Raw genomic sequence first — 25,687 nt, 5'->3', positions numbered from 1 at the left:
TGTGGCTTATGTTTTCCAATAGCTTCTTGAGAAATGGACTATGGTACATAAACTGTCTGTTACCTTGCATGCCTGAAAGTGTATTTATTCTGTTTCACATTTCATTAATAGCTGGGATACTGCAGAATTCTGGCTGAGGTAGATTTTCTTCAGAATTTGAAAGTATTGCTCCGTTATCTTCTAAGCTTCCCATCTTAATCTCAAAAGGTGAGATGTCAATCTAATTCCTGATACTTTTATGTGACTTTTTTTTTTCTCCTGGCAAATTCTATGTTCTAAAAAGTTTTATGATGAAATGCCCTGGGATGGACGTTTTTTGCTAACTGGGTACCGATTTGGGCCTTTTTAAAAGTGGAAATCCTTGTCTTTCAGTTCTGAGAAATTTTTTTCTTTTATTTCTTTGGTTATCTTCCTCTGTTTTCTCTTTTCTCTTGTTATGGAACTTCTGTTACCTAGATCATGAATGTGCTAGATTGATCCTTATTTTTCTTATTTTAACATCTCTTGGTCTTTTTGTTCGAATTTTTCAGATATTTCCTCAATCTTGTGTTTTTTTCAGAGCCCCTGTTTTTGATTTTTAAATTTTTATTAACTTTTAATATTTAAGAGCCTTTTTTCTTCTAATTAATTTCTTTTTATAGCTTCCTATTCTTATTTTAATGATGCAATATTTTCTCTCTCTGAAGATATTATTTTTTTTGTTTTTATTTTTCTTAGCTCCGTTTGTTATTTAGGTCTTTTGAATTCCTTTTTTAGTTTTGTACTTGCTGTCTTTCATAGTAGAAGCTTTCTTTAAATGCCTGATGATTCCTGGCAATCTGCTCTTATTTGAGAATGAGGCACTGAAAGCTGATTGGAAGCTCTGTGTACATGGATAAGGCCTTGTCAAGTTACAGGCTTTATTTAGAAGAGGATGGGGACCTGATTGTTTGTCCAAATGTTGGTATCCATGGACTGTTTCTCTTGGACTGGTTCATTGATCCAGAGAATAATCTTTCTTTCAGGGTTGGGGAGAGGGTAGATATTAAGTCTAGGCTGCAAGTATTTTGGGAGCTTGAGGGAGGAGATGGGTTCACGTCCTTTGTTTTACAGATTATTACTCAATCTTTATTTGTCCTTTTTTATTTCAGAATATTAAGGGGGTACAAGTGTTTTAGGTTACATGGATCATTTTTGTAATGCTTGAGACCCTGCTATGTGTGCCTGTCACCCAAATAGTGTTCATAGTACTTGTTATGTTGTTTTATTCCTCTCTTCTTCCTCACCACCCCCCAGTTGATTCCCACTGAATTTTACTTCCCTCTGTGCATGTGTGTGCTCATTGGTTAGTGCCAGTTTAATAGTGAGTACATTAGGTGTTTGTTTTTCCATTCTTGAGATACTTCACTTAGAAGAATGGTCTCTAGTTCCATCGAGATTGTTCCAAAAGGTATTAATTCCTCTCTTGTTATGGCTCAGTAGTACTCCATGTTATACATATACCACATTTTATTAATCCACTCATGAACTGCTGGGCACTTGGGTTGATTCCATATCTTTGCAGTTGTGAATTGTGCTGCAATAAACATTCGAGTGTAGGTATTGTTTTGATGAAAGGGCTTCTCCTTTGGGTAAGGCATGCCAATAATGGCATTGCTGGATCAAATGGTAGGTTTACTTTTAGTTCTTTGAGGAATCTCCATGCTATTTTCCAAAAAGATTGTACTAATTTGCAGTCCCACCAACAGCATATAAGTGCTCCTTTCTCTCTGCATCCACACCAGCATCTGTTGTTTTTGGACTTTTTAATAAAAGCCATTCTAACTGGGGCAAGGTGATATCTCATTGTGGTTTTAATTTGCATTTCCCTGATGATTAGTGATGTTGAGCATTTTTTCATATGCTTATTGGCCATTTGTCTTTCTTCTTTTGACAAGCTGCTGTTCATGTCTTTTGCGCACTTTTTAATAAGGTTGTTTGCTTTTTTTTTTTTTTTTGGTGATTTGCTTGAGTTCTTTGTAAATTCTGGTTATTAGCCCTTTCTTGCATGTGTATCTTGCGAATATTTTCTCCCATTCTTTAGGTTGTCTATTTGCTCTGTTGGTTGTTTCCTTATCTATGCTGAAGCTTTTTAGTTTAATCAAATCCTATTTATTAATTTTTGTTGTTGCCAATGCAAGATATTGGGGTCTTAAGTCATAAATTATTTTCCTAGGCTGATATCTAAAAGAGTTTTTCCTATATTTTCCTCTAGAATTCTTATGGTTTTGTGCCTTCAATCTAAGTCTTTTACCAATCTTAAGTTAATTTTTGTGAGTAGCGAGAAGTAGGGATCCTATTTCATTGTTCTGCATGTGGCTATCCAATTTTCCCAGCACCATTTATTGAATAGGGCTTCTTTTCCCCAGTGTACATTGTTGTCTGCTTTGTCAAGGAACGGTTGGTTGTGGGTAGATGGTTTTATATCTGGGTTCTCTGTTCTGTTCCATTGGTTTATGTCTCTATTTTTGTACTAACACCATGTTGTTTTATTTAACATAGCCTTATAGTATAGTTTGAAGTCTGGTAATGTGATGCATCCAGATTTGTTCTTTTTGCTTAAGATTGCTTTGGGTATTCAGGCTCTTTTCTGCTTCCAAACAAAGTGTAGAGTTATTTTTTCTAGATCTGTGAAATATGACTTTGGTAACTTGATGGGGATTGCATTGAATTTGTAAATCACTTTGGATAGTATGGCCATTTTAACAATGTTGATTCTGCTGATCCATGAGCATATGATGTGTTTTCACAATTGTTTTTATCCTCTGTATCAATCCGTATTTGTTCTGGTGCCTCACCCTGCCTTCTGTGTCTGGTATCTCTGAGTCTAGATTGTCTCTTATTCATTTTCTCCAGAATATAAGTCTGCCTTCTCCTGCAAAGGCTGAGGGGTGGGGTGGCAGGGAGAAGGTTGTCTGTGTGGGAGTATAAGGGGTTCTGGGACCAACTGTCCCTCATTCTTGTTCTCAGAGCCCCTTCTTCCAGGATACTGTGTACTTTAATTTCTGAGTCTTATTATCATTATCCTTGGAAGGTTTAGCTTTTTTTGCTTTGTTCATCTATCTACATTTTGTTTACTTAACCAGACTTAAAGATCTCTATTTTTTATTTTAACTTTTTATCTTGATGCAGTTCAGAATTAGAATTCTAAAACTAGTAGAGAGTTTCTGTACACCCTTCACCCAGATTCCTCAAATGTTAATATTTTATCACAGTTGCTTTATTTCTTTTTCTCTGTGTATGTGTGTATATGTTTTTTTTCTTGAACCTTTTAGAAGTTGCAGATATGATGAACTTTTATCTCTAAATAATTCTCATACAGAATTATAATAGCTAGCAAAATCATCAGGAAATAAACATTGATATAATATCTACTCTATGGACCTTGTTTAGATTTTGTCAGTTATCTTAATAATGTCCATTATAGCAAAAGCATTCAATCGTCATGTCTCTTTAGCCTCCTTTAGTCTAGAACAATTTCTTTGTCATTCTCTACCTTGCACGAAATAGGCATTTTTGAAGAGAACATGTTAGTTATTTTGTAAGATGTCCCTTGATTTGGGTTTGTCTGATGTTTTTGCAGTTTAGATTCAAATTATGCATTTTTGACAGGAATATCATAAAAGTAATATGTTCTTGGTGTATTTGTCCCATTACTGGTGATAACTTGGGCTTCTCCAATGCCAAGTTACTATTTTGCCTTTTATTATGTGCCCTGTGGGGAATTACTTTGAAATCATGTGAATATCCTTTTACTCCATTGTTGTCCCCAGAAAAAGGTTCTTTTTGCCTTTGTGTGTTCATGCCTTTTTTCAGGAAGAAGCAGAGATAAAACATAGTGACAAAACATATATCTTATTGGAATTCCAGAGCAATTATGAGTTAAGAAATGACTACATTATAGGGGTTGTTCTTTCTACTCTGGATCAACTTTAATGGTGGTGTTAAGCTCCTATTAGTTCAAAACTGTACAAAAATTTTGATTTTCTTGGTCATAACTATTGGTGTTTTGAGCTTGGATGCCATATTCTGTATTTAATCATTCCCAAGAGTTCCTGTTTACCAAGCCAGTGAAGTCTTCCTCCATACCATAGCTGACCTCTCTAATATAGTCATGGGCTGCCAATAAACATTTTTATGCCTGGGCCAGAGAATGAGCTGCTCTTTCAAACTGTCAGAGCATTTCAACTATGGGAGAGGCAGATGAAATTGTAAATTTATTTTATTTTTCACGAGAGGTAGTAGTTTAAGCCATCATTAATAGTCTTCAATACTTTATCTTTGGTTTGTAGATCAGCCTTATTTGTTTAAATCAAATAAGTTACTAGTTTTTCACTGAAACCTTTCTTTTAAGTGTTTTTAGTATACTTACAAAGTAATAGATCCAGGGATGATTGCATGTTTAAAGACCATGTTCTCAGAATAATCCAAATCTTTTGCACTGTTAAACAGCTGAACTGTTATTTTTGGTATATCAAATTATAAACCAATAAAATCAATGGTATGTTATCTTTGCCAGTATCTTAAGCAATCATACTGTGTGTGTGTGTGTGTATATATATATATATATAGTGAAATTTATTACTTGCAGACTGATATAACTCATGAATTATTAAAAGTATCAGCATATGGAACCCTCTCTTTCCTCATTCCAAATTCTTTTAATATGGCTTATGTTGAACCATTTAACTGGCTTCTGTCCATCCCACTGATGGAAGCCACAGCCAGATGAGGGTTCTTATAAATGATTGGCTTTCTTTCCAAGCAAGAGGAGTATGAAATGTCAACTTTTTCCTCTACTACCTGAAAAGCAATCAGTGGCAACCCTTCCCGCTTTTCTTGACAGTAGTTTGGCTTTAGAGAAGAAGGTTGGGCATTTAGCCAAATATGAATTTCAGTGCTATGTAAAGAAAAAATTGAAGTAGCTAAAATTCAGATAATAACAGGAATTTTCAGGAAGCATTCAGATGGGTTTAACCTGTGAGCCTTCAGTAAGCTAACTGTAGCCTAGAAATTCTTAAACTGCATGTTTTAATCCCTTCTTTCCTGTTGATATGAGTGACTCGAGGTTACTTACCAAATTTCTCTTTGCAATAATTCACTCATCTGTAGGACTGGGTTTAGCAACAATAATAGCTTCAGAAGAATAGTGTAACAATTTGCAACTGATTTGCTAATCAAGGCCATTGAAAAGGATATTTTGAAATCAAACCTGAGTTCAAGATCATTTATTAGCTTGACCATGTTCAAGTTTCTTATCTCATTATCCTTATCTGTAAAATGGGACTAATACTTATTTCACAGAATTGTTCTGAGACATTAACGATGTGATATTTGTGGAAGCATCTTGTAAGTGGTGTAGTGCTATGAAAATGATAACGTTAATGATAAAGCGGCTAGTATAATGCTTTATCACATGGAAACATAAATTTTAGAATTGGATGGGATTCTGGAGAGGAAAATTGAAATTTACAGGAGGGCATTCTTTGTGCCCATAAAGATCCTATTATGTATTTTCTGTTGTTTAATCCTTATAACCCCAAGAGTAGCATTCTGTTAGCTCCATTCTCACAGATGAAAGAAGTGAGGCATTTGCTTCAAGATGCATCTCCTTATCACCTCCTTTTTTAAATGAGGAAGTGGCGGTCTGAAGAAGTATGGTAACTTATCTAATGTAGAGGCTCTGTACCCATTGTTCCATCTGTTATTCTGCCATATTTTCATATAACTGTTTTCATCTTACCCCCAAACTTGGCCCTCAAGTTATATGGGGACCACAGTGGCACTTAAGTAGATTGACAGTGTAAATATAAAACACTTTTACCCCTGGCGTTATGATAGATTAGATATGCTAAGTGACCTTCCTAACTGAACAACTAAAATACTAAATGAAGTATTATAAAGCCATTTTCACCTGTTGCTGAGCTGGCATGAAAGAAAGGTATTTGCTGACCCCCCCAAATCAAAGTGGAACTAGGTATCCTGGGAGGCGTGGGAGCCAGAGTCAGCGTGTGCTGTGGAGATTTTTGCTGAGCTTAATCGTCTGGAGCTTTGACCTGATACCTCTCTGAAGTAGGGGACAGGGAGCAGGATTTAAAGCCTGTGACCTGTCCAAGTTGGGGAATCTCACAAGGACTTCCTTGATGAAGCCAGGAAAATAAAAGATTATATCTACAGTGAAAGGGTAAAGAAGAAATAAACCTGTCTATATTGACTCTAGTGCTGAGAACTGCAATCACAAGCCAGCCCCCCATGGGTCCTGATCCAAGTTCATACTACAGTTATGATCCAAATAAATCTTAAGAAGGGAATTTAATTGAAAGTGGCCCTGAATTGAAAGGAACCATCAGAAGCAGACCCAAACCCTGTCTTGAGGAACTTATTTTCAATCCAACTCACAAATAATTCATACAAATTAAGTGTCTATGGAAAATTAGCAGCTTATAGTCAAAAACTGTAAAGATATAGTCAGTATCATGAGTGAGAACCAGCAGAAACAAACCTGCAAGGACTTGCAATTAGATTAGATTATTAGATTTCAAAGAAGTTGTTCAGCGTGCAGCCAAAAGAGACAAAGAGATAGAAAACACAGAGAAGAAGGAAAGTGATGTGGGGAATAGCGGGAGAAGATCCAACATGTGTCTAGTCTGAGTTCCAGAAGGAGAAAAGGAAAGGAATGGAAATGGGCCCTTTTGAAAGAATCAGAGCTGAGAATTTTCCAGAATTGTCAAGTGACAGTAGGCCTGAGATCCAGGAAGACCAATGAACCACAAGCAGGATAAGTAAAAGCAAATCCATAGGTAGGTAATTATAAAGAAACTGCAGAAAACCAAAGAAAAAGAGAAAATCTTAAAAGCATCTGGAGGAAAGAGAGAATGATGGTGGAAATCTTTGTCCTGCTGTTGTGGCCGAGTTCATGTCTATGGCTTGGCTTCTCCAGACAGCAGAGAGTCACAGTACCTGTTACTTCAGTGCACCCAGAGTGGAGTGTCACCACAGAGAAAACTCATTTATGAACAAATTACTTTAAATAGGTTGCAGGAATCCTAAGTTGATAACTTGTTGTCTCACTTAGTTGAATCGGAAGCCCTAAGAGGATTTCTAGCCTTTGATTTTCTTCATCTTGCACATGTCTCTTTACTGGGTAGTCAGTGAGATTTGGCCTTCAGTGTTGTTCTTGTTTTTCAGAACAATCAGTTATTTATTGAGAGTGGAATGAATTAAAGACATGTTGCAGCAGGTAGACTTCAGACTTGTCCCCAAATCTTTTCTCTCCTGAGCTAAGAGATCCTGCTTGAAGACACTGTTAGGTCTCTGTAATTCTCCCGTCCCCCATGTCAGCGCATGCCTGGTAGATGCCGTGCCGTGGGTAGCTGGGGCTGTAGAGATTTAATGGTTAAGGCAACATGGGCCACATTACTGATGGCCCCTTTCAAATCTCCCAGTAACCATTAACATAAATATCATCTCACCATTTTGGACAAGGGACACCACCCTTATGCACGTTAGTAATATGATGCTAATGCTTAACCCTTTCATTGCTCTGTTTCAAAGGCCTCGACCTATGTCCATTGATAGGGAGTCTCTTTGAACCTAGAGGAGAAATGAAAGGGTTAACTCCTTTTGGTTTTGCCCTTTGACCACTTCAGGATGAGAGGCATGATGAAATACTTTCCAAAGTCTTCAGTGGAAACACATCATGCATAATTGGAGCAAAAAAGAATAAATCAAAGCTTTTTTTCCCCTTTTAGTCTGGTAATTCATAATTGAAACCACATTGAGGTAAGAGTTGATAACTTCAAAACAACCAGGAAAACTGCCCCTTCTATCAAGGTAGGAATAGGTGAGGCTCCTCATTACTGTGGGCTCAAAAGCTCCTGTATAACAGGCCCATCCTCCTCTCTTCCTTTCTTCTCTCACCTCTTTTCTGATAAGGCAAAATACCTTCATTTAAATCAAATATGATTGACTCAAATATATGCTGAAGTCTCCTATTTTCACATGAAGCTATACACAGTAAAAAAATCTTCGATATTGGGACCATTCTCTTTTGCAGCTTGATTTCTCCTGTGCTGCAGTTGGTTTGGTTTAGGTAGAAAGAGTCCATTAGTTTAGTAATGAAATACATAGTTTTTCTCACTCTTGATTTTACAATCCCCGAGTAACTTCAAAAAGAACATCTCAGAATGCCTAGCAAAGGCCACTCTTCCTCTATTTTCTGTATGGTAAACCTGGCTAGAATGGTTTTGGTTAGACTTGTATTGGGCTACCCTGATCTGTCAACTACAAGGAAGCAAAACAGGTTTGCAGGAAGGGCCCAGGCAAGTTCCTTTGTCTGGGATTGCCAAAGGCAGAACTAGTTGCTAGAGTTTGAATCTCTTTTCTGAAGGAGGAACCCCTTTGAACTGGTAGTTGACTTCAAGCTTAGTCTCCCATGGCCTTTCCTTCAAGGCATCCTGAAACCTGAGCCCACAACTGCCTCTCACTACTGGCGGTTTGTCTGCTCACTACCAGCTCTTGTACCGGGGCTTTCCAGAATAAGGGATGCGAAAGAATTCTTCTACAGCTGGCATTGTGACCTGACAGTTACCGTCACTATTAGGGATTACTTTTATGTGATTGCAGTTTAACAAAGTAGGATTTCTCACTGGGGCTTCTAGAGTGAATATTTGTTATAGGAGTGAGAAATGAAGGGTGGGCGGATGGGAGAGAGATGAACAAGACATTTTGGCCAAAGGCCATTATTTTGTCCGAATAATACACACTTCCTCTTTTGGTATCTCCTCCCATCTGTCAGTAAACAGTTTATTGAGTATATTTAAAAATTGCATTGATAGCCAAGATGGCAAAGGTGCAGCAGCCATAGGTGGGCTGTGCCTCTTTCAGCTCTCTATTGCTGGATGCCTGATTTCGAGCCCTGTCTTGCCATCATGGAGACTGAGTCGGGCAACGGAGTTAATTGCCAACATTGTTTGCCTTTTCCCTGGCAGAAGCCAGAGTCTTGAGTAAATTATGGAGGTTTAAATTTGCTTGATTTCCTGCAGAAAGTGGGGTCAAGAGGTCCCAGACTGTAGACACTCTCTTTGGTCAGCCAGCAGGGGGTCAGTTCTTAGAGGTATTTCAGAGGTGACTAAATGCCATTTTTTAAATATCCCTCTCCAGTGAGCTTTTTTTCTCTGGGGGTTAGTTTGTTGACCTTACCCTAGCGGAGTGGCGTGTCTGTGTGAAGGGGTACACACCCCAATTACAGCCGCCTTTCTCCACGCCGTCACTGAGCTCCACAGGCAAACGGGGGGCTGTGTTTGAGGAGGGGAGAGCAGTTGACACAGAAGCCTAGTTGCAGATCAGCGTCTCCTTCCTGTGACTGTTGGAAATAGAACATAAAGGTAGCTACGTTAATTTGCCAGTGAAACAATACTCAGGAAAATAAAGTTTCAATAGAAATGAAAAAGCTAACAGTGTGACTAGAAAAAACTTTTTTCAGCATTCAGGGCTTTTCATGATAGGGCTTTAGCCTGCCTGTCTCAGTGCTCCTCTCACTTCTTGCTCCCAGCACTCTGTGCCCCGCCCTGTTACTGGAGCTTTCCTTGTCTCCTGAGCAGATCTTTGCACGAGCTGCTCGGTTTGCCCTTGGCTTCTTTGGCCACCCTCTCCTGCTTGTCTTTAAAGACTACTCAAGGCTTACCCCCTCATCTCCTCCAGGTGAGGAGAGATGATTGTGTAAAAATCTCTATTTTTCCACCTGTGGAATACCATAATACCTTATTTTACTATAATATTTAGTTCGTGTTAGAATTTATCTTTTTACCTAGATGTCTTCCCCACCAGATTACGTGTATTTTGAGAGGTAAGAATGTGTTCATCTTTGCACCTTTAACACTATTCCAAGCTTAAATTGTGAAAGAATTATTTCGTGTTTCTTTTGAACTACTGTTCATGGAGTTCCTTGTTGAGTCCTCTGCTAAGCATTTAAGTATATAATCTCCTTTAATCATCATTACCCTAGAAGACAGATACTATCATGATTCCTATAGTACAGATGAGGAAACTGATGTCACAGAAGTAACATTACACATCACTAGTAAATGGTCAGGCCCAGATTCAAACCCTCTATTAAGTAAATGTCCCTGTAAAATCCTAACACTTCAGAACACTTAGCACAGTAAGATTCTTGGTAAGTATTTATCAAATGAATGAACTAGGTTGAAAATGATTTCAAAACTTTTAGTGAGGCTGATCATGGTGGCTCATGCCTGTAATCCCAGCACTCTGGGAGGCCAAGGTGGGAGGATTGCTTGAGGCCAGGAGTTCCACACCAGCCTGAGCAAGAGCAAGACCCCATCTCTACAAAAAATAGAAAAATTAGCTGGGCATGGTGGTGTGTACCTGTAGTCCCAGCTACTTAGGTAGCTGAGGCAGGAGGATCGCTTGAGCCCAGGAGTTCGAGGTTGCAGTGAGCTATAATGAGGCCATTGCACTCCAGCCTGGGCAACAGAGTGAGACCCTGTGTCAAAAAAAAAAAAAAAAGAAAAACTTGTAATGATTTTGAGTGTACATTTATTTGATCATACATCAACTATTCATATCTATACATAAAGAGGACAGAAAGAACATGGCCTGTATCGTTTGTGTTTAACTTAACTCTTTTTTTTTAAACAAGTTTTTACAGAGTAGCACTAGGCACTGTACTAGGTACTAGGTGTTAAGGCTGCTGCTTCCATGGAGCTTTCAGATAGCTAAAACAAAGAAGAGAAATGAAAAGAGAAAATTATGGAAATAAAAGCAGTATATTTGGAGAGGAAGAAGGTAGAGGTAGAGAATCTAAGTAAACCAGGACCTTGAAGCAATGATAAGGTACAGAGAGAGAGGAAGAAGGATTCCACTTAGAATTTTTATGCTGAAAGAGACCTCACGATTGCTTAGGCTACCCCCCCCCCACTTTTGAGACATGCAGAAAGTAAAGCCCAGAGAAGCTGTTACTCACTGAAGATCAACCATTTGCTACCATTTATCGAATGCTTTTGTATGCCAGGTACTTCTCATTTATGTTAGGTAATACTACCATCACGATTTCATAGATGGAGAAGCTCTGAGGTATAGGAGAGGTTAAGTACTTTGCCCAGGTTACATAGCTGGAAGGGAAAGAACCTGCATTCAGATTAAGGACTCATGAGTCCAAAACTGGCTGTAAGCATGCTAACTCACTTTTGAAGTCATTTGCATCAACGATGGTGGTGTGTCCTTATCAGAGTAAATATGTGCCCAGGAGCGCGTGTGCTGCCTCCCGTGTTATCCGAGTGTCTGTGTTTCGTGAGAAAGTGTTAGCAAGGTTTCTGTCCTCCCCATGCTCCCTTCCATGCTCTGTCTCCCCACGGGCTGCCTCCTCCACTTCAGTTCTCAAGCCCGATTTGGGATATAAGCAGGCCATGTGGAAAAATTGAACACCAGAAAAAGCACTGTCCCCTCCAGCCAGCCATTCCTTACTGCCCTCTCCCCTTCCCTATCCATCCACTTCCCCAGTGGAGCTGGCATACAGATGAGACCAGATCTGTTGTCTTACCAGAGACTCCAGCTCCTTCTCCCTGGCAGTGCCTTGAAATCAGAGCTGTGATTCCTTTCGGGGGTCCCTCAGTTTAAATGCCAAGGCATTCGTTTTCTGAATCCAAGCCTTGCATCTCTCAGGGAATTTTTTTCCTGTCCTCTTAACGTTGTAAAGGCATTTAAGTGTGTTGGCATTCTCCTACCTTCTCCCAGAGAACAGACCTCATTTTGTTGTAGTTCTAATAGTTTTTCCTTCTGTGTGTGTGGTGTGTTTTACCTTTTTTAATTTATGTGCTCACTTTATGTCAGTGTTACATGTTTGGTGTGTTTTTATTCCATGTACTCTCTGAAACTATAGTGTTTGGGGAGCTTATTGGCCCAAATGTGGTTAACAAGGATCAAGAACTTTTAGGATTTTTGTCTTAGAGAAGAGTTAGAAGAAGTAAACGCTGCAGTTCCCCACACTTCCGCTTTGCAAAGTCTATAACGTGGTGATGCTTGCCCCAGGCTCGGTCTGAGTATGTTTGTAGGGGACCTGGGGAAGGGCTGTGAACTGTCACTATCTGGTGTTCTGGAATCAGACTGCCTGGGCTGTATCTCAGTTCCATCACTTTCAGGTCGTATAGCTTTGAACATCGTTGGCTGTTTCTAATCCTGCAGTTTCATCATCTGTAAATGAGAGTTGTTGTGAGTTTCAAATGAGAAAATATGTGTAAAGCACAGTGTCTAGCACTTAGTAAGTATTCAATAAATCTTGACTGTTTCAATATCACACATTAAATTATTTTATACATTTTTTAAAAGGAATCTTTTTTGTTTCTTTTTCATTTAAAATGGTGTTTTCAAGTGGGCATTAGTGAGTATTGTGTCAAGAGGAACAGGTGAGTGGGTTAGGGATAGTGATGCAGATAGACCAGAATTGTTCCTTGGGGATTAATTGTGACTTGAGTATAGGACTGCTTACTGACTTCAGTTTCCATAAAAGTCAGGAAGACATTAAGAATAAGGCTTGGGGTAGAAAACTCAGAAGGGGTTCTTAGAAATGTAATCAGATAGTAGGGTACAAATCCTAAAATCCAGACCTTCCTAAGACTGTAGTTTAATGTGAAAGTGTGATTCATGGAAACAGAAGGTCAACAGGAGAAGATGGCCTTTCCTATTGTGCCTTGTGATTGTGAGATCTAATTATGGCATGTTGTGGGCATTTTGGCTTTAATATCCTGATTACATTAGGACTTCAGGAATCCCATTCAATCTCCTTCAGTTCCTATCCCATGTGTATTCCACGTGTTTGTGTACATTTCCTATTCCACACCGTCACATCTGGCAAACAGCTGTTGTCATGTATGTGGTGATGGGTGTCCATCAGTGATATGGATGAGACTGATAGGGGACCTTGGGAATCCCAAAGTATAAAAGACTTTAGGGAAGTGTAAGGCAGCCAGAATAATGGGACATTTCATATTGAGCCACCTTCTAGTGGAAATGGAGTTCAGTCCTGGCCTTTTCACATGGTAACATGTAAATGTGAATGTAATTAATGGCACTGAATTGTACAGTTAAAAATGGTTAAAATGGTAAGTTTCATATTATATATATATGTTACCATAATTTAAAAAAATTAACAGTGCTATATATCAAAACCATTGTATACTTTAAGTGAGTGGATTGTATGGTAGTGAATTATATCCCAATAAAGCTGTTAAAAAAGTGTAAGAACATTCGAATAATCTTTGCTTATTATCAGTACAAAAATATTTTTGCTTACATTGCTGCATTAAAATCACTTTTTAAACTTTATTTCGAAAAAAATCTCACACAGAATTTTCAAGAATTGCACAGTGAATTCACATGCTCATCCCCTATGCTCACACATCCCTGTGTTCAGAAACGATTTCTTTGATATGGCCGTGGGTTTTGTTTAATTGTTTTGTTTTGTCTTTTTTTTAATTCACTGTGCTGGCTACTTATGGTTCCCTTGCAGTCTGAAAGTTCATGCCTCTCATCTCTTCTGTACCGAGAACTTGTTTAATTTCTTGGATAAATTCATTTCTCCCATATTCTGTTTTCTTTTTCTGAAACCTCCTATTGAATGGATGTTGGACCTCCTGGATTTTCCCATCTTTTCTGTCCTATTTTTCCTCTGTGTCTTTTTGTTCACTAGTCTGCACTATTTTATCATCTTTATCTTTTAATCCTGCCCTTTTAAAAAATTTCAAAACTCATGTTCTTAATGTTCAAGAGGTATTTCTGTTCTCTGATAGATCTTTTCAAATAAAAATAGCAATTCTTATTTTATGAATGGGAAATCTTATTTCCCTGAAGATCCAGTTTATTGTTGATGTTGTTTTAATTTCCTTCTGCTGCCTCTATATCGTCTCTGTAACCTCTGAGTTCCTTTCTTAATTGGTTTCTGTCGTTCATGCTGAAGATGCTCTTGAAATGTCTGTGATTCTAGAATCTGCTCATGATTAAGAAAGAGGCAGTAGAAAGCTGATCAGCAGTTCTTTGTGTGAGGGTCAGCTTACTGCCTGGAGGCGTCACTGTGCAATGACAGGGTGCCCAGCTAGCCACATGGTTGCCCGTGCTCTGGGAACCGAAGAGGGAAGAAGGCTACTGGGCCCATCATTCAGAATGTAGATTTTTAACCTGTGTTTTCCTCTCCTCTGTGCCTGTGTTTCCACGTGTAGAGCTTCAATTGCCTCGGAGAATAAACCTGGCTTCACCAACTGGGAAGAGGGAAGAAGAGTGGCTTTCTAGCTGGGGTAAAGGGAGGGTTTGTGAATCTGAGTCTCTAACTGCTCCTTATCCAGATTTTTAACCAGTTTTCCTGTTCTCAACCCTGCCCCCCCCCCCCCCCCGCCACCCCACCTTGTGAGGGACCTTACCTCACAAAGACCCAGGTGAATTTAACTCTGGAGCCTTTGTGGGTTCCCAGGGGCGTGCCCTGGCTGGCTGCTCTCCTGGTAGGTGCCCAGGTCTCCACGCTCACTTCTGCCCTGCTGCTCCTTCCCTAGCCCGGTCAGTCTTTCAGAGATAAGTTAGTATGGCTCATTGGCTGGTGTCTCTTCTTCCATCTCTTTGTCCTTGTAGATTTATATTCTTTTATATTAATCAACTGCCATTTTAGTAGGTTTGGGGAAGGAATGGAGATAAGTGCATACTGTTAATTGTCATGTTTAACTACAAATTTCTTAGCTGCAAAAGTTCTCTGCTCCTTTTTCAATGGCGTCTGTGTCAAACTTAAGTTTTGAGGAACAGAAGACTTGGAGCAGTTGCTGAGCTCTGGGGTTGGTCATGGTAAAAGCCACCAAACCTGCCATGGTCGGGTTTACTGCCGATGCTGGGTCAGCCCCATTGTCGCAGCTCCCTCTCTGACCCACGTTAACCTGTCCTTTTGCAGAAGTGGAGCAGCGTGAGCAACCCACTCTTCCTCCCGCTGATCCCACCACAGTCCCAAGGCTTCACCGCCATCGTCCTCACCTATGACCGAGTGGAGAGCCTCTTCCGGGTCATCACTGAAGTGTCCAAGGTGCCCAGTCTATCCAAGCTGCTAGTTGTCTGGAATAATCAGAATAAAAACCCCCCAGAAGGTAAGAAGAGTGAGAAAGTTGTGTGTTCAGGAGAGGCCGAGTTTGGGCTTTGGTGCAACTCTTGGCTGGATTGATTTTGGATGGCCAAATTATTCACATCCTTTGTTTTAAATGACTTTTCCTGCTTCCTCAACAGCAATGCCATTTCTAAAGCAGCATGGCCCTAATTTCTCAGTCATCTCGTTCTTGTTCTAGGGTGGCCCATTTAACTCTGAGCCCTGGCATGCTCTGTAGCCACAAGTGTTTGAGGGCTTAGAAATCAGTAGGATCAAAGGCTATCAGCCTTGGGAAAACAGATCTCAGCTTCCCTCAGCCCTCTCAGCTGATTTGTTTACATGAAAACTCAGTTTAAAAGGCATTAGTTTCCTCTTTTCTTATCTCTATTCTGATACTGTGCTCTCCTTCAAAAAAGAAAAACAGGATGGCCTCACCTCTGATTGGGACAGTCAGCGGCAAAGCTACCCTGTCCAGACTTCAAATCAAATCCTTAAAGTGAGCAATCACTAGACTCTCCCATTGGTTCATCCTGAATCACTTTGTTCCTTGCCTTGGCCACCCCTACAATCTGCTGGCTGGCAGCTAGGGTTGAGGACTGTTTGATTAATTGGATTTGTTTTTAATTCGGGATGCATAGAGTATGTTCCACCTGCATTTAGTTTCTCATTCAGTCTCTCTATTACTGATCCTAATCCCAGGGACTTCAAAGCTCCTGCCATTTATAGCCTATTAAAGCCAGGAAGTTTCTGATGGATTAGAGCAAGGAATGAGTTTGAAGTTTGTAATGTGCACCACTGTCACCGATAAGGTCTACTAGTTTATTGCCTGACAGTAGTATCTGCACTTTTTATGGCTAGTCCCTTTTAATTGGCTATACTGAAGTCGGGACAGTCGACCCTGGAAGCTACCAGTAGTCGATCTATGGTCTAGGCTAGAAGAAGACTATATTTCTGTCTCTTAAAGGCAGGTAAGAATTTGCCTCAAGAAAATTCTTCAGTTCCTCCTGAGACATTTAAAAAATTTACTTCATGGGATTTTTTGTTCTCTGAAAGAGTCATATTTTCGTTTTAGATTTAGGGAGCCACGGTTTGAGTAAATAAAGTAGCTAGTTTAAATTAAGGTCCCATATTATAACCTGAAGCATAAGTGCTTTTTTTTTTTTAATTAGCTTTTTATGCCAAGTCTTCTCTCTCTCTCTCTCTCTCTCTCTCAACACTATAACATGGCCAGTGTCCTGGATTTTTGTTTTGTTTTGTTTGTTTAACTCTTAATAAAGGAGAAGGAAAAGGGTAAAAGAAAAATAAGAGATGAGAAGACAGAAAGGAGAAGGTAGAGAAAATTTTAGGGAGCTCTGTAGGGAGGGACCTTGGAGAGGGCCTATGCCAGTTGACTTGGACTCATCAGTACAAGTTGGCTTTCTCCGGAGTGGAGTGAACTGGATGGTCCTGAGTTGCTAACTAGTCCCTTAAAACATGTGTCACATTTTAAGAAGGAAGGCTGTGCGCCTCTCCTCAGGTCTGGGACAGCCTGCTGTGTCACGCTGCATTCACAGGCATGTATTGCCTGTGTACAAAGGCCACCAGCTTTCAAAGACAGCCTCTCAGCCACCTTCTGCAGTTCTGCCCAGAAGGGCATAGTTGCATATTCTAGCACTAAGTTCAAAAGGGGCCTGTGTTTATAAACCCTGGTTAGCCACTTGGGCGTGACTATTTATCATGAATTTGAATCACTTCTTTTGGGCAGGTATCATTGTAAACTATGAGAAAGAAAAAAAAAATTTTTTTCCTTCTTGGTCTAAGCCTCTACACTGGCATAACTAAAGGCAGTAGCATGAGCCCAGGTTTTGGAGCTGGGTGTTCAGTTTTAATTTTTGGTAGACCCTACTAAAATGTAGTGGTTAATTTTATGACCAAGAGTTTAGTTTATTTTTAAAATATTTTGACTCTAGAGAGGAAAGAGAGCCCTTAACTGACGAGGCCCTAATTTTGACACGCTTAGCAACTGGACTGGCTTTTTGCTAACAGTGGTTTTTAGGTCAGGGCTCCAGTTCTGGCCATGTGGTTGTCTGGGGAGAACATGAACCATGTTTAATCTTCTGTGGGGTGTTTGTTCACTTGGTAAATGGGGCTGTCAGTTCTGGTCCTCATGCCAGCAAACACATCTGATTTTTCATGTACAGCATTAGTAACATATATATTAAAAAAAAAAAAAAAAGCAAGTCCAAGGCTTTGAAATATTAGAGGCAAAAGTGATGTTTTTCCCTTTCTCTACATTTACTAAAATAAATATTGTGGTTACCATGTCTGCTGCTGGGAGGATTAGTGTAGGCAGAAATCTACCCCTTTTCCATTTTTCTTTTTTTGTTGTTTTTTTTTTTTTTCTCATTCTCCAACCAAATATTTTTTTCTTTTGGTTACATTGAAGTCTAAATTGCTTGGTTTGAAGTTTAAATAAATACTTAGACTAGGCAATAGAAATTTCCAGTGAGCTTTCATCACGTTGGTTTTGAGCTCTGTCAGAAGAAAAGGCAGGCCACTGCCTTCCCCCTCCTCAATTCTTTAATTTCCAAACTTGATGGATACACAGGTTATTTGGCTTGGCCCCTGGCCTCAGTCTAGAGCAGGTTGTTGCACTGTGCATTTCAGGTAGGGGTAACTCAGCTTCCTGTTTTCACAGATTTCAGTTTTAAATTTGAACTGACATTAGGAGCCCCCCAGCTTCAGAGTGTGACTTGCATAGTCCTTAGTAGGCAGGGTGAGGTTGGCTGGGTGTGTCAGGATGGCCAACCCACAAGGGAGGGTTAACGGGGTAGAAGCAGCAGCCACCTTCCTTTGGAGCTGACTTCTGCGGCTGTGGGGAATTAGGATCATGGGGACCAGCTATACTCCATGCACCTTGGGCACTTCTGAAGTGGGCTCAAGGTTTGTATGGGGATAATCTGATAATTTATTTTGTGGATCTGTGGTTGTATTTATGATAGTGATCGGCAGGATGGGCTTGGGGTCATCTAAAGTCAACCTGAACGTTTTGCAGTAACTTTGCCAAGTTGGAGAAAAATCTCTTTGCTCACGTCTCTATTGGCATACAACATGGAGAAAGTCGTTAATCAGTATATTTTTTTTAAAAAAAAATTTCTTAACAACAAGGAATTCTTTTTCTCCTTTGAGCTGGACTAAAGCTCATACTGAGAAGTTATCAGGTCACCTGGTTCAGCTGTTTGTTTTTCATAAATTCAGTAATGTGTTTGAAAAATCCTATTTTTCAGGTTACTTTGTGTGAATAGAAGTGACATTACTATTTTGTCTGCTGCAGATTTACAGGATGAGACACAAGATACAAGAGCCTGCTGTTTCACTTAGAATTTAAAGTTGTAAGGAAAAGAGACTCCATTTCAGCGTAGCAACAGAATTGGGGCCTGAAGGTTTCTTGCTATGACACTGTTTTTGTCTGCAGTCCTTATGGGTCATCCCCATATCCTTCTGTACCTCTTCAGGGTATCAGTATAGAAGTGGGGTTCATAGGACTCTACAAGAATCCATTTGTGAAAACGATAATGATATGATGTTATTATAGCCATTTATTATATACCTTTTTAATCCTAAAAATAGGAACTGTGCCAAGTGCTTTACATATAGTATCTCAAGTCTTTGTGACAAGCTTGCAAGGAAGCTGTTATCCCCATTTTACAAAAACAAGAAAAATGAAACTTGGATTAGCAGAATAACTTGCTATAAAGCTGCAAGTAGCACAGTGAGAAATAAGCACAGGTCTCTCTGGATCCAGAGCTCATGCCCTTTGCCCTTTGCACTACGCCTCAGTGTGTCTATTTAGATTACCATTTAGCTGTAGAAAAATCATCATGCTTTGTCAGTGTTCTGATTTGGGATTATGCAGAAGAAACAGATCCTTGTCAGGGACTCAGGGAAGAAAAGTATATCTATTTTTCCTAAAATACTAATGTGAAGGAACAGCACCCATTTCTTTCTCACATAAATTCTTCTTTACCACCTCATACTCCCTTTTCCCTCTACCGCTCCAGTCTTAATTTTTTTAAAGGTAACCTATCCAGGATCCAAATTCCATATTAGGATTATCTATTTTAAGGGCAAGGTGTAATTATAAGGCTTACTCTTTGCTTGCTGCCCTCTCATCCCTGCCCTCCACAGAAGGGGTGCTATCAGAAGCCTGTGAAAATGGTTCTTCCCTTATGGAGGGCCATCTCATTTGACAAAGTGAAAACAAGAAACGGAATTCCTGTAGAGTCCTGTTTGGTGGTAGTGATGGTCCATAGACAGTGAAAGAGAGACTCCTTTTGCTAAAGCTAACTTTTGGCTACCCACACCTAACTTAGAACAGGGAAAAGTAATCATAGTTCTGAAAAAGCCATGATTCATTCTACATTTCCATCTGCATCCCATATCAGCCTCCTTAGCCTTCATCACTCTCTAAAACTTCCCCATCAAAAACTTTACAGGGGCAAGTTAGTTCTTCATGGACATCGTCTCAAGTAATTTTTTGGATATATGGAGGTGAAGAGTGTGGGAAGCTGTCTACAGGTTGTACGTGCTGTGTATACTCCCCAAGTGAAAGTCCAGATTCTATTTAGTTTCAAGGCATATTTATGCTTAACCAAAGCAGCTAGCCTGTTTTCTATACATAGTGGAAAAAGAGGAGCCTTATGGAGTTAACATGGCCAAAGTTCCCTATTCTTTTGTTTTGTTAGTGGGTGAGATGTTCTCAGTTGAGAGGATTAATAGCAGGGATCCTGCTTCTCTAAAAGTGGGTGTGGAAGGCATGAGCTGGGTTGTGTGTGCCACTGGGTTGTCAGGGATATGTACCGGATCTCAGATGTACCACTTTGCCACCACTACTTACGGTTAAAAAAAAAAAAATTCTCTGGTTCTGTAATTAGGCACAGACTTTCCAGGGAAAGCACAGCTAACATTTAGTGATTGTCTGCCATGTGCCAGACATTGCATTGCTAAATGCATTCACATTCATCCTCACCGTCAATCAAGTCAAGACAGTGGTGTTATTTCTTCTTCAAAGTCAAAAAAGCAGGTTCAAAGTGATTGACTCATTCAAGGTCACTTGGCTAGTAAGTGGTAGACCTGGAATCTCAAGCTGTTGCCAAAGACTGTGTTATTTCTGTGATTTCTTACTGCCTAATGGAATCCTAAGACCTCAGATGCATCTTGTTTAGTCTCACCTGATGTCAAGTAGAAATCTGACTTAAGTTAGAGCATTTCAAGGAAAAGGGCATAATGTGTTGCTGAAGGCATTTCCTTTTTTCTTTTTCTTTTTCTTTCTTGTTTTTGTAAGACAAGGTCTCGCTCTGTCTCCCTGGGTAAAGTACAGTGGCATCATCATAGCTCACTGCAACCTCAAATTTCTGGGCTCAAACAATCCTCCTGCCTCAGCTTCCCAAGTAATTGGGACTACAGGCATGTGCCACCACACCCAGATAATTTTTTTCTATTTTTGGTAGAGATGAGGTCTTGCCCTTGCTCGGGCTGGTCTTGAATTCCTGAGCTCAAGTTCTCCTCCCACCTCAGCCTCCCAGAGTGCTAAGATTACAGATGTGAGCCACCAGTGCTGAAGGCATTTCATTCCATCTTAAAACAGTTTACACGATCAGGAAGTTTTTACCTATTTTGACTCGAAATCAGTTTCTCTGTAACTTTCACCCATGCATGGGTTATGGTTCTAACTGTAGAGGTCATAGGGAACAATTCACTTTTCATCTGATAAGCTTTCTGATATCCCAAGCATATTAGTCAAGGTTCACTTAGGAGACAGAAACCACACAGTAATTTGAATAGGAAAAATTGAATATAAAAAATTATTAGCTAGTCAGGATTTATCTACTAAAAGCTAAAGAGAACTCTAAAGATTACAGGAAATAAACTCGGAAGAGCCCCTTCCCCAGCTAAGTCTGAATCTCAGACCTTGCTTGGAGGGTAGGGTTGTAGCCCACTGGATGGTGAAGTTTGCTGAGGTGCCACAGGCTAAGGCTGACAAGCAGGAAGTCAACCACCCACGTGGATACCCACAGAATTCAGCAGGAAGCTTCCCAGGGGGTCTCACTGAACTTGCTGGGAAACTGGCCGGGGCTTTAGTAGAGCTCACCTGGAACCACCCATGGGCATAACCTTGGCTAAGTTGCTGGTGGGGCTTCCACAGAACTTGCTGGGAAGCTGCCTGCAGTGTGTTAAATTCACTGGGAAACTGCCCCCAGGGGCGCCACTTATACTTCCTGGAGGTAAGTGCCACTGCCTGCCTACTGGCCAAACACTGCAGGAGCAGGAAATTAAAAAGACACACCAGAACCAGGGAGAAAAGCCCCATCCTCCTGCAGTGACTCTTCAGTGCCCTCTACTGGCAAAGCTTAACATCATGCCTTCTGGCAAAGGAGACATGTTTAGAGGGTCCAGTTCTAATATTGCAAATAGGACAATGAAGACTAAGTTTGAAATTGAGAGGCAATAAATTGATAACTGACACACTTAGTTTCTTTAAGCATTCTATAGAAATTCTGGATTCAAATGCTTGCACTGCCTTCCTTACTCCTGGTACTTCTTATGTTGAGGTACCTAAATCTGAACTCAGAGTCTAGCACAGCAGTTCTCAAAGTGTGATCCAGGTACCCTGGGCATCCCTGAGATCCTTTAGTAGTAGTATTTTCATCATAAGACTAAGTTGTTCTTTCCCTTTCTTATTCTTTTATTCTCTCACAAATGTTTAGTGGCGTTTTCCAGAGTCTATATGGCATGAGTTACATTATCACTCTCACAGCTTAATAGAACTTGTGTTGTATATTATCATGTTTTAACATTTCCTCAGTTTTAATTTCTAATACGGTAATTAGTGAGAGAATGTGTGTGTTTGTGTGTGTGTGTGTGTGTGTGTGTGTGTGTGTATCCCCATCCTATATACACAAAACCTCTTTGGGATTCTCAATAATTTTTAAGAGCATAAAGGGATTCTGAGACCAAAAAGTTTGAGAACCACTGGTCTAGTAGGTGAGGCTATAACCTCTTTCATTTTAGATATTACAGTCCATTCATGTTTCATAAGGATTTAGGAAGAGTAGATGTATGACAGAGATTTTATTTGTCTGTAGTAGGGAGAGAGAAGCAAGCGAGAATACGGGTGATTGCTAGAGAAAGTTATTGAACCTTCTTAGTTGTGTTCCAGGCCTATAGAAACACAGGATTCTGAGGCTGCAGTGGATATGGTACAGCTCCTGTTTGGTCTTTGATGCTAAACAGACTTAGGTTCAAATACTACCCTTATCTTTCATTAACTGTGTATCACTGGGCAAGTACTACTTTGTAAGTAATTTCTGCCCCATAATGTTGTCAGGAGGATTGAATGACAGTGTCTCTATAGAGCATCTGGCATATACTAGCTGCTTAATAAAGGTCCCCTTCTCTCTCTGTCTCTGTCTCTCTCTCTGCTTGTTCTTATCCTGAGAAAAAGGTACTTGCTTAAGATCCAATAGCTAGTGCAAAATTCAAATTTCTAATATCTCGCTCATGTGTCCATGCATTTATTCTAAAGATATTTATTGATTATGGACCAGGAATGGAACTATAATTAACTATTGCTTTTGATGAAAAGGCAGTGGCCCATAGGATCATTTCTTTTGTCTCTGGTTCAGCCCTTTTCCAATGCTGCTTTTGGATTTGACTGCTCTTTTTTAGGCTCTGTGCCACGGGCTTATTTTAAGACTACCTTCCTCACCTACAGGGCCTCTTATTTGCACAGGACCCTTCCAAGGCCCTGGGGGTGGCCCAACAATTTGTTATATGTTTATATTATGAAATGTGCAGAAGTAAGACATTTTATTTGCAGTTAGATAAGACAGCCTTTTTCTCTTCCAGTTTTCCCCCTGTCATACTTCTTCTTCAGTGTAGTGACTTTGGAGCGGCCATGGGATTTTGGGGGCTTCCAGACCCACAAAAATGAGATCTTCCCACAATTTCATGATGGACTTTTTGAGAGCAGTATGATGCCTTGGTTTGCTATTCTCATTTGACAAATGTATCAAGAACAAACTGCCCTCTGAGGTCTATGGACATGGGTACTGCATCAAAGGAGTATTAATTTCATGCTATGCTAAATGCAGCATTTTAAAATAAAACTATGGTTGAATTACTCCAATCATTTCAAAGTAGAATGGGAAAAAAACGTAAGGCAAATCATGGGTCGGTGTTTCTTCAGCATACTAGAAAATCCCACATAATTGGACCTAGAAATTTGATATTTAGTGTCTAAATTGGTCATGATGAGAAACCAAACCTAGTGAGTCAGGGAGAGGGGTTTGCGAGTGCTGAGTTAAGAAAGCCACACTCTTGCAGTGAGGCATACTTTGGTGAGGGGTGGACTTCAGCAGAACTGATAGCTGTCTGTGATTGCATTGTGGCGGTGGGCACATCAAGGCAGACATCTTCACGCATGCACTGTGTTTTGTAGCATAGCTACAGGCAAGTTTTGAGCTGGGAAAGTATTTTGCAGAGTATTTACTAGAGGTGGTAGAGGTCTGATATTAAAGCCATGGTCCTGAGAATAAGGCAATCCAGACTCTACTTCTCTTTCTGTTGTTGTGACCTTGGTCAAGTCATTTTGCCCCTCTGCCTCTCAATTGTGAATTGAAGCCAGTTTGTTCGTTCTAATTAAGACAGTACTGAGAGTTAGTAGTGTTGTAAGGATCTAGAGACGTTATATATGTGTATGTGTGTACGTGCTGTATATCTGTATTGTGTGGTGTATGTATGTGTACGTACATTTTTATTATAATAGAAATATATCTGTAAGAATCTCCCCTTGCACAGTCGTGCCTTTGGATTTGAAGAGAGCCATGGATATAAGTTGATTCTTCAGTCTCATTTGTGATAAGACACTTTCACCACTTTCTCTCTTCACGAGAGTTAGGGGATTAGTAAATACCTTGCTTTATCTTTTGCCAGATTCTCTTTGGCCCAAAATCCGGGTTCCATTAAAAGTTGTGAGGACTGCTGAAAACAAGTTGAGTAACCGTTTCTTCCCGTACGATGAGATCGAGACAGAGGCCGTCCTGGCCATTGACGATGACATCATCATGCTGACCTCCGACGAGCTGCAGTTTGGCTATGAGGTAAGGAGGTTTTAAACAATATATTCTTTTGTTGGATATTTACTGTCTATTATTGCTTATCTTTCCTAAAGAAGTATTATATTTCATTCTCTAAAGTCAAAACTTCTCAAAGTCTCCCAGTGGAGTCCAGAAGCTATAAGCTGCTCTTTAAAACCTTGGGGAAACTCTGTTGCACAATGACGACTGTGCCCGCCACTGGCTTGGGGAACTCCCAAGGAGAGTCCCAGGGGATATTTTCAAAAGACCATCTTATAGCATTTAACAAGCCCTTAATTGATGTCTCCCTGAGTAGCACTTCTCTTGACTCAAGCAGCTGGGCACCGCAACAATAAAAACATCAGTAAGTGAAGAAGCTGGCGACACTGACAAACAGAGCAGACCCTGTTGATGGCTTTCTTTCTGAGTTTTAAGTGGAGAGGCCGGCTGCCTGTCTTTAGGGAGAAACATTCCCTATCACCGTTCATTCAATGTGGCTGATGGATTAGGCTGGGTTCAGGGGTTAAGTATGGAGACCAGTAAAGGTCTTCCCAGGGGAAAGTGGCAGAGCCCAGGCCTGGTGAAAAGCAATAGGAATTGATGGGCCCTGTCAGGGTGTACGTGAGATGCATGATGGCCACAGGCAGGGCCCGTGGCTGCGGGCAAAGGTGGTATCGGACCTAAGCACGCAGAGTGTACGAGTCGGTTAGCTACAGCTGGCACAGGGGAAAAGGGCAAAATTTATCCCTGTGGTCACCCTGCTTTTAGGAGAGAAGTAACCATTTTCTTTAGTTAACTCAAGATTTGTAGATTTGGGGGTTTTTAAGAAATCGTAAAATTTTATTAAATGAAGCCCTATTTGGTGCATATATTTATTGTAGAAATTTATTTCCAAATCCTTAATTAAAGCCAGATTTTAAGGGAAAGCAATAGGAATCCCCCCTCCTACTACCATCACAACCAACAGCAATTAAAGGCTCAAGTTTTCCCAGGTTTTCAAAAATGCATAGCTTCATTTGAATGTAAAAGAAATCATTATGAAATAGATTGATGTCTGATGCCCTGGTTGATACAGTTATGGGCTAATGAAAGGCATAAGAATAGCTAATAAAACATACATTCATCTCTTTTGGATTTATTTTCAGTCTTAGGAGATGACTTTTTACATCATAGCCTCTAGGGTGTTGGATGATATTTAATATATGATCCTTTCCATTTTTAAAAAAAGCAAATTGCCTGCTTGTTTCTCTAGCCAAGTCATGGCAAAAAGGCTAATTTTTTCTGTCAGTGTTTTCTCTCTTCTTTGCAAATAATGGCTTCAGACTCTACCTGTGTGTTTATCTTTGTGGCAAAAGTAAGGTGGGGAAAGGGAATGTTCAAAATGATCTGGCCAAGATGGGCAGAGTACTGATCTGGCCAAGAT

The 25,687-nt window shown here is 40.1% G+C and overlaps 1 protein-coding gene across 2 annotated transcripts in view; it reads left to right on the top strand.

Moving 5' to 3' along the window:
* The window catches only part of EXT2 (exostosin glycosyltransferase 2), a 130,527-nt gene that overhangs the window by 70,947 nt on the left and 33,893 nt on the right, over positions 1–25,687 (top strand). For both annotated transcript variants that reach the window (XM_012790422.3, XM_012790441.2), the window contains 2 exons: positions 14,963–15,152; positions 24,122–24,288. In XM_012790422.3, coding sequence (XP_012645876.1) covers positions 14,963–15,152; positions 24,122–24,288 — 357 coding nt within the window. The remainder of the gene's footprint in view (positions 1–14,962; positions 15,153–24,121; positions 24,289–25,687) is intronic.

This window comes from Microcebus murinus, chromosome 4 (assembly GCF_040939455.1).
Source record: "Microcebus murinus isolate Inina chromosome 4, M.murinus_Inina_mat1.0, whole genome shotgun sequence".
Lineage (NCBI taxonomy): Eukaryota > Metazoa > Chordata > Mammalia > Primates > Cheirogaleidae > Microcebus > Microcebus murinus.
This window is presented reverse-complemented; position numbering and strand designations above follow the sequence as displayed.